General features: G+C 33.9%; 1 protein-coding gene across 1 annotated transcript; it reads left to right on the top strand.

Moving 5' to 3' along the window:
• The first annotated feature begins 358 nt into the window (after window positions 1-358).
• On the top strand, window positions 359-7,329 carry LOC126966532 (cytochrome c1, heme protein, mitochondrial). Its single transcript, XM_050810663.1, has 7 exons — window positions 359-482; window positions 790-840; window positions 1,157-1,305; window positions 2,159-2,285; window positions 3,350-3,467; window positions 5,243-5,424; window positions 6,824-7,329. Exons 1-7 carry the CDS (start codon window positions 414-416, stop codon window positions 7,052-7,054), a joined length of 927 nt encoding a protein of 308 aa, XP_050666620.1. The 5' UTR covers window positions 359-413; the 3' UTR covers window positions 7,055-7,329.
• The last annotated feature ends 2,961 nt before the right edge of the window (window positions 7,330-10,290 follow it).

The raw sequence follows: 10,290 nt of genomic DNA, 5'->3' as shown, positions 1-10,290 counted from the left end.
TATCAGCACACTTTTACCGTTCCACTGTCAGACTGCGAATGATATGTCCATATGTATAGAACGTCATTGACTGCTATTAAGAAATTTACTTATAAGGTCAGGCATATTTAACATTATAATTCAAGGAAACCATTGATATGGTTTCCTTAAATTACCTTTATTATTAAATATCAAAATGCAAAAAATAAGTATAATTTGTAACTACCTTGTACTTTTATATATTTGCTTTGTCTATACCATAGAATATATAATAGTACAATTACAATTTGAAGATTGCGCAAGCTGAGGGTTTGAACTTTGATGTATACTTTAATGTATACATAGGTACGCTCGTGTATAATTATTGATCATGGCAAGATTTTGAAAGATTTAGTTGTCATTTTGAAATTCTTTCATTACGACGTTTTACTATCATGGCGGCCGCCGTAGGTAGGATTTGTGGGGCACGACTTTTGAAAAATTACGGATTAGTTGCCCCCCAGGTATTACTGATAATTGTAAAAGTTAGAATGTGGTGCAAAATATGTTCGTTTAAGAAATTTCACCCAGCAAAAGCATTTAAAAGTGGAAATGAAAATGATTACAACTTGGATCCTGACTGATGTTTTTCGACAATTTAGAGAAAAATCTACGTTATTTTGAAGTTTTCTGTGTGATAGATAAAATGTGTAGAAATTATTAGGTTATCACTAGTTACACTGTGTTTATTATAAGATTAATATTGATAAGTAACCTTCATAACATTATGTAACAAGCATTTTGAAAATTAATGCTCATCATCCCTTACAGGTGTGTCAGCTGTCCACCAGTGCAAAAGGTTGGACGAAAAGCAGAAAAATAGTGAGTACACATTTAAATTCTAGTATTTTATAAAACTTTATAAAATTATGTAATTCCACCCCAAAAGCTCCTTTATTCTCACTCAGCCCTCCTATCTTTAAAAGATGTTAAATACTTAATTAAGTAGGTACTTGAACTTTGTTACTGATTGTTTATCTCATGAAGTTAAATATTAAAATAAGTGTTGTTTCTACAATATTCTTATAGAAACAAAAGATAAGATTGACGGTATTTTGGTAAGAATTTCAAGTGTTTTGGTTTGATATCTTCTGCTCTAAAGAACAATAAAATAAGACAATAATTATAACATTTTCAGTGGCTATCAACATTAGGAGTGGTGGGGGGCGGAGTTGGTGCTTTACTCTTTGCATTAGAACAATCAGTGCAAGCTTCTGGAACTGAAGCACATCCTTACCATCAGCCCTGGAGTCACAATGGCTGGTTTAATTCATTTGACCATGCCAGGTAATTGATTGATTATAATTAAACACATGCATACTCACAAACAGACACACACATTTTATTTCTATTTATTATTAATTATTTCATTGTCATTTGTTGAGGAATCTATGACCCCGAAGATACAGTTTTAACTAGTTTCGGGGTCAGAGGTCCACCCATTTTAATATCACTGCAAAACTGTTTTCCAATGTTATTATTACTACAATTAACGATAAAAAATTGTTAATAATTAGTATTATACAATAAATATTGTACATTTACTAAATTAAGTTACGTGCAGTGAGTGTAAAAAAAAGATGAAATAAAGTATGAAAAAGTATTAATTATAAGCCAAAAGTTGGGTATCATCAGGTGTAACACTCACTCCAGCACTCCTCGAGCTTGATTGTCTTAGTAATACTTTATTTTAACCATAGTATGTCATAAACATGCCTACAGGCATATTAACAGACTGAATAATCATATGAGAAGTACACATCTAGAGTAAATGTTTCAAAAGTTGTTTATCAGTTAATTAAGTTAATTTTGTATTATTAAACAAACTGAAATTATAATTATATCTATTATTAAATAACTTTATTTTTAAATATTGTAATATGATAACTTTTTACACATTTTTAAAAATTTTGACTCACATGGAGTACTGTTTTCACCTCTATTCTACTCTTCTTTATTTAGTAGTGTTCATAACATAAAATATTAATTAGCAGTCATCTATTTTATTCCTTTTTCGTAACATTAGGACAGGAAAAAATTTAAGGTGCCTAAATAAGAAAAGGAATTGCAGCAGCCTTCTAAAGCCTTGTTATACATCTTCTCAATTTTGTATACTTTTAACTAAGTTCTTCTTTTTTAGTGTCCGACGTGGTTACGAGGTTTACAAGCAAGTTTGCAAAGCATGCCACTCTCTGCAATATATAGCCTTCCGTAATTTAGTTGGAGTGACCCACACTGAAGCCGAAGCCAAGGCTGAGGCTGCAGAAGTAAGTGTTTTTAGTTAAAATGAAAAATGTTATCATGAAGGAAAGACGAAATAACTTCAAGTACACATTGGGAACTTTTATGAAGACTATTCGATGAGCCTACCTGCAAGAAATTACTACATTGTCAAACATTTATTTACTGGATATATTACAGTCATTATACAGTATGAATATTAGATTTATTAATGACTGTCACTGGTTCTCTCAACTCTATTATTCTTCTTCGACTTCTGTGGATTCTGTGGAACGTATATGACAAGTTAGCCAATGACACAAAAGTAAACAATGAAGCTTAGAGTATTTGTATTCTAATTTTAATGGTAGTGATCAGTGCTAAGGATTGAAACAAGTTTATTATTTTATACCGGAAACTAATATACATGCTGTTAGACTATAAAGGACATACACAAATATAATTACTTAAATTAGTCAATATGAGTACTTAGTGATACTAACAACTTATCTTATTTATACTTATTTTTATACTCAAAGTAATGGGACTTCTTCACCTAATGCCTAAGTCATGACTGGAAAATTGTAAGAAAATGAGGGCATCAAAATTTTCTCCAGTTAGCTGAAAAATTCGTTAACACCGATCAAATACACACTGTGGAACGGTCTACTTAAACATGACATAGGCTGAATTTTATTATAATCTACACATTAAATTTATATAGTTAGTCTCAGAAGTGGGGGAAATAAGTTTAACATACTAAATCTTATATAATATAAAATTCTCGTGTCCCAGTGTTTGTTACCAAAACTCCTCCGAAATGGCTAAACCAATTTGTATCAAATTTTGTGTGCATATCGGGTAGGTCTGAGAATCGGCCCAACTATTTTTCATACCCCTAAATAAATAATTTTTATTTTTTTGACAATTTTTTTTATTTTTATTTTATTATGATTCAGTATTGACAGAAACATATAACTTCAAATTTTCACCCGTCTGCAATCAAACATTTTTTTTATTATTTTATATGGCACTACAATGTATGCTGGGTCAGCTATTACTTATAAAAATATTGTACTTTTGCTTATAATGTATTTGCATTATTTTTAAGGTGATGATCAAAGATGGACCGGATGAAGAAGGAAACTATTTCGAAAGGCCTGGAAAGCTATCAGACTATTTACCATCTCCATATCCCAACGAGAATGCTGCTCGTGCTGCCAATAACGGTGAGAATGTATATGATTTCAGCTTTAGTGAGACACATGTTCAAGGCGAACACTTACTGAATATTGAAAAGTTGTTATGAATATAACAATAATTCTTATTGTAGTTAGGAAAGATAGTAAAAAAATCATATAAAATTTTCACTGTGGTTACACAACAGCATATTACATGTGTCCTGACTTTCGCCTATATCAGCTAGCTATCATCTCTATCATGTAATTTACCACCCTTTTAAAGTGCAAAATTTTCTAAAGCCTGTGGAAACAATATTTTCAGCAGCTATCACTCTTTAAATACCTACTTCTTTTAGTTTTGAAGAGGTTTTATATCTATAAAATATGCTATATATAAGACAAAAATATATTACTATCGTTATTCCATACCTCAAAAAGAAAAAACGGAACCCTTTATTGTCCGTCCGTCTGTCTGTCTGGAGGTATCAAGTTGAAATTAAAATAATATACTCATGTCTACAGTCTCTTGAAGCTGTGAAAAAACTTCTAAATTAAGGTAAAAAAAAAGATACGGCCATTTATGCAGCAGAAAACTATATTATATATAGTATATTTTTTTATAAGGGAATCAAAATTTAAAGGGTATTTTCAAAATTATATTAAATTTAAAACAGTAGTATATAAGATGTATAACTATGAAATTTGGCAAGTAATACCGTCTTATGCTACAAGACATACCTATACACTTGTAATAAAATATTTAAAAAAAATTGTCTTTTGGCAAGGAATAGAAAATTTAAAAAAATAAACTGTGTCATGTGGATACCCCACAATCTTCAAGAAAGGGCTTCTTATACAGGGTGTCCCAAAGTTATGGGACATGAAGGGAAAGTACCTTAAATATCGTAGATGGGTATTTTACTGAAAGAAGACTTTATGTTATTTTCAAATGTTAGTAATTCTGCATTCAAAGATTTTCTAAAAATTTCTTGTTGTACTGAATTTCATAACAACACTCCTATTTTTTTTTGATTCCCTTCATGCTCAAAGAGTTTTAACAGACAGCCACATTCTTATTGCTCGATGCGTGGCATCTGTATGAATTGCAAAAAAAGAACATTTTGGTTTACACGCGTTCCACAATCCACACCACCCGAACGTCGTCAGAAAAAAAGTAGGTTATTCGAATCCCCGCCATTTTATTTCGATATTTTTATTGTTTTGTTTACAAAAAATGAGCGATTAATTTCCAAAAGAACATAATATTCAAGTGAAATTTAATTATTGCACTATACAAAATGTAAATTACTACTAAAATGAATAATTCTTTCATTAATACTTAGTTTATTTATATATAATCTAATATATATAAGTAATGGATGATATTAGGTTACTACTAGGACTGGCTGTTTTAATGTTAGCAGTAAGCTGTTTCAGAATCTTTTAGAGGATTCATATTTTGGATGTAGATAAAGTCATGTATACAACTGTTGATAATTAGGTATTAAAACACTCATGTGATACTATTATCACACTCGGCTTCGCCTCGTGAGCTAAATCCACATTCATGTTTTAATACCCCTTATTACACAACAGTTGCATAAACAACTATTACAGAACGCTGCGCGAGCGCCAAAATCACGCCGATCTATTTCCGTTTTTCCTTTGAGCATATTTTTTGCTTTTGGCTGCCAAGTATCTGACTTGAACATGATAACTTCTCAAAGTACACATGTGTATATATTTTGAGTTGGATGTCCCATAATGACAAATGATAATTATTGTGTATCTATTAATTTTTTTGTCTCTTTTTTATACAAAAGGGGCCTACCCACCGGATTTGTCCCTAATCGCATTGGGACGCAAGGGCGGCGAAGACTATATCTTCGCACTGCTCACTGGCTACACAGACCCACCGGCCGGTGTTGCCCTTCGTGAGGGACAAAACTACAATCCATACTTTCCTGGTGGAGCCATTTCCATGGCTCAAGTTCTTTATGACGAGGTATGTGTTATTATTATTTCTACCAGATAAGTAATGTGTGTTGAACTCGGTATTATATTTATGACTGTGATACAAAAAACAAATGGCTCACTTGATAAAGTGGTATCATTGCCCTTAAAGCGGACTATTATGTAATTAATTACAAAAAGACCTGAAGAAGGCGTAGAGTATTATATCACCATGCAGCAAGGCATTCACTGTGTTATTACAAAAAAGTTAAACATGTGTTGAACACTTGCTTTAAAAAAAAGTTTTATTACAAATCTGTGTCTTGTATATTTAAACATGAGTCAAAGCTTGTCTAAGGTGTGTCTTACGGATAGATTATATTCAAGGAAGATTTACGGCCGTTCCCAATAGTCAGTCTATCTCTTACTCGAGATAAAAATCGTTGCTATCGTTGACTTTTCTGTCCCAATAAACTTATCGACGGTAACTCACCTTATCCGTACACGCTGTCTGTCAATGGGACGACGTATATCTTACCAGCGATAGAAGTTTGTATGGAAATTGCAATTCACGCGTCCTAATATAAGGCGATAAGAATGACTTATCGGGTATATTGAGACAGTTTCAGATTATTGAAAGCTAATTACTGACAATAGAAGATAGTAATTTATCTCTATATGTAGATAGTATATTGGGAATGGCCGTTAGATTATATTATAATAACAGATAGATGTGACATCTGACAGAAATTGCGTTCCTGTCCTTTTTTTCCTGAACACTTCAGTTTATGGTATACTTAACGACGTTTTATTTAAACACAAGCTAAACTCTGTTTTGTAATAGAAAAAGATAAACTCCATTTTAGACGTCGTTATTGTTGTCACTGACATTGTTATAGTAAGCTCACTGTTCAACAAAACACGTGACTAAGACATGTTTAAATTATTTTTTTCTAATAACAATTCTTTATTTATTTATTTATTAAGGCTAACTAGATACATAATTTAACATACATGAATAAGATAAACATTAATAAGAGTTACTATTTACATATCTAAATTAAAAGTATTCACAACATTACTAAACTAATTAATGCTAAAAACAAATAAAAAAAGAGTAATGCATTTACTACTAATTACTTACGTACTAATCTATATTTAAGCTTTTTAATGACGAGGACACCAGTTTTTTATAAAAATTAAATTTTGAAAAAATATCAATTGTATGAATTAATTAACTAGTACCTTAATTTACTGTTAATGTTTAATGTCTCATCTGCTTGTAATTATTGTCTTTCATTATTATATTTTCTGTATGATTATTGAGAAAGGCGTTATAATCTATATATTATTAATTGACTGGAGTCCTTTTCAATCAAGGAAAAACTGTGTTCAAGTATGATGTATATACCTCTCAGTAATATCTTTGACCTTTGCAATAAAACACACAGGCTGCCGAGTACAGCGACGGGACGCCGGCGACAGCTTCGCAACTGGCGAAGGACGTGTCGACGTTCCTGAGATGGTGCGGCGAACCAGAGCTGGATGACCGCAGACTCATGACCATCAAAGTGATTGGCATGTGCTCCATGTTAGCAGCCGTAGTGTACTACTACAAACGACACAAGTGGTCAACAATGAAGTCCAGAAAACTAGCCTACAAACCCGTCTCTAAGAAATAAAACTGTAGCAAATAGCATATTATTAAAATGTTTTAGACAATTTTTTTTTTCAATAGGCACAGTTACATGTTATTATGTTTATAATTAAAATAATTTATTTTGTAATCTGTCGACGTTTTGATTTCCGTATTACCATTTACAACCTATGGTTGAGTGATATGTTATTTATTGTTATGGATGGGGCACAGTCTACTAAACGGTAATGCTGTGCTTAGTGATATTACCTGAAGCTGTCAATCAATGTACAGTCAATAAAAGAGTTATTGATAATCAGATTCTCAATTGTTTTATTTATGCTATTGTACGTGGCTAACCTACACACTTGTGTTGGAGTTAAAGCCTCGCCCAGTATCGGTATTTGCTGGGTCTCAAAATCTCGAGGGATTGCCGATTCCGCGGTAATCTGAGAGGTAAAGCCAAATCGGCTTCAAAGAAGCTGGGCATACATATAGAGTACGGCAATACTTTAAAGCCGGCCCCCATTCTATCGCTCTACAAATCTGGTCTCGCGCACCCCAGTATGTCGTGTCCTGCGTGAAAGGCTCCATCACCTAGCGTTGCGTAGAGACGTCGCTTCATTGTATCTTCTATCGCATTTATCACGGGGAGTGTTTTTAAGTGTTGTTTCACCTGATTCCTGCCGCCAAATTCCACGACACACGACAAATAAGGCTATTATCCCCACCATCTGGATATGTGGCGTTCCTCCACAGTGCGTTTCCCAAGGAACGTTCTTCCAAATATCCCAAACATGGGTACCGTCAAAAAAAGCGCGTAGGCTACAGCTACGGTCGTTCGTCCTCCTTTTCCTTAAAAAAAATGTTGATGTATTGTTACCCTTGTACCATTTTTTATGAGAAGTGGAACTTCTGAGCGACATCTCAATAATTGTGCTCGTCACTAAGTCATAAGATGTTAAGTGTTATTAGCCCAGTAGTTTCGGTATCGGTTTTTCGGGTATTAACTTTTCCGCGGTAAAAGTAACGTAACGTAATAGACCGTGAGGTACAAGAGATATATGTATACGATTTTGACGACCCCTATGGCCCAGTGATTAGTGACCCTGCCTACTCAGGTCCTGGGTTCGAATCCCGGTAGGTGCAAACATTTATATGATGAATATGCATGTATGTTTCCGAGTTATGGATGTTTAGTATATTGTATTAAATATATCGTTGTCTTGTACCCATAGTACAGGCTATGCCTCGTTTGGGGCGAGATAGTTTGTATAAAAGTGTGTCAATATTTAAATAAAATAACCTTAATTATCATTCCCTAATCCCTAGAGCGTCAACATTCGATAAGCTCTCACGAAGTTACCAATATTGTTCTACCAATTCTAAAATATTTCTTCTACTAATTAAAGGGTTTTAAATGATGTTTTAAGTTATCAACTAAACCAAACGTCAAAACCAGTGGGAGGTTCCTTTGCACCGGATGCCGGCTAGATTATGGGTACCACAACGGCGCCTATTTCTGCCGTGAAGCAGTAATGAGTAAGCATTACTGTGTTTCAGTCTGAAGGGCGCCGTAGCTAGTGAAATTACTGGGCAAATGAGACTTAACATCTTAGTCTCAAGGTGACGAACGCAATTGTGGTGCCGCTCAGAATTTTTGAGTTTTTCAAGAATCCTGAGCGGCACTGCATTGTAATGGGCACGGCGTATCAATACCATCAGCTGAAAGTCCTGCTCGTCTCGTCCCTTATTATCATAAAAAAAAACTTTGCAATACACGCATCTCCCAACAATGGACGTTTGATCTTGTTACAGGAATACGCATCAAAAATAAATAAATAGTAAGTACCAAACGAATCGTAACTTCGGATTAATTTATGTGACGAAATTTAACTTATAATAGGGCTATAACTATTTTTCTCGCTTTGTTACGATTGATTTTTATAATTACTTATGAGGTATCTCCATCCATCCACCGGGCAAAAGTTTCCTGACCGCTAAATGTTTATGATGGAGAATTTTATGCATTTGACTCATACCAATGCCTAAGCTTATCCAAATCTGCCGAGTCATTATTTTATCAGTATCTGTTGAACCCACGCCGCACAATACTGATGCGCGACCACGTTTAAACTCGTTACACAAGTTGGCATGAGATGGGGCTCAATGAACGAGGCCAATCGTAGTCTATCATACTTTTTTTGTTTACTTTAAATGACATCTTACCGTATACCGACAGTAATTATGGAATTGAATTACTGCTCAAATTACCGCGTACGGTGGTGCGGTTACATTAGAGTTAACCGACATAAGCCAATCAACAAGGCGGTAAACGGGATATTGTTATCATATGAATATTTTACATTTTAACGAAACTAAACTAAAAATTAAAAGGAGTTGGTGGATGATTAAACTGCACAGAAAGCGTAATAGGTTTTTTGTATTTGTTCAAATGGTTTCTGTAGTAGTTCATTAAGGACTCTTTCTTCTTCTTTAACTCCTCTATTGTATATTGGAACGACAGACATTGCTTTGCTCGACGCCAAGCATCAAAATTAAAAAATCACTTTATTCAATTAGGTCACTGAAATGACACTTACGAATGTCAAAAAATAAAAATATTTTTTCTTATTGAATTTAACGTTACTTTGTAAAGGGTCGAGCTAATGAGAAAATGAAAAAGAAAAATACTTTAGGGAAGGGAACGACCCGCCCCACGAAGCCGCCACAAGCAGAGGCATTTAAGCGAGCATGACGATGCCTGTCACGAGAAATCTACCGAATAGCAAAACAATGCTTTATACTATCATCAATTTGTATGCTACGATTTTTGTGGTTTCTTTGCCGGGAATCCCATAAATTGGGTTCCAAATGGAATGCCTCTAAAAACTCAAGCATTAGTAATGAAAAACATTAGACCACTCTGTCGCTTGGCACGTATGTCCCAATATGTGTTGAGCTCATGTTGCAAACTGAACGATCCGTAGTGTGACCTCTAAAAGCAAAAGCTACCGCGGTAATCTCCTTTGATATGTGAAAAGAGACCGCCACCCGAGCTATTCCCTACCGGAATATGCCATATTGATTAAAATTGTAAAATTATGGCCATAAATCGTGGCTACACCTAGGTGTTGCTTCAATTATGACAACAATTATTGGCATATCACGGTAATGTAGCCGCAGCATAAAAGGGTTTTTCATGTAATCGCGTATGTTGAAAAAGGATATAATTTAGTTCTTCTTTTATTGTGGATTGAGCAGATGGGTCTTATTACCAAT

Source organism: Leptidea sinapis, chromosome 10, assembly GCF_905404315.1.
Source record: "Leptidea sinapis chromosome 10, ilLepSina1.1, whole genome shotgun sequence".
NCBI lineage: Eukaryota > Metazoa > Arthropoda > Insecta > Lepidoptera > Pieridae > Leptidea > Leptidea sinapis.
The sequence above is the reverse complement of the archived record's forward strand: the minus strand, read 5'-3'. Positions and strand labels throughout refer to the sequence as shown.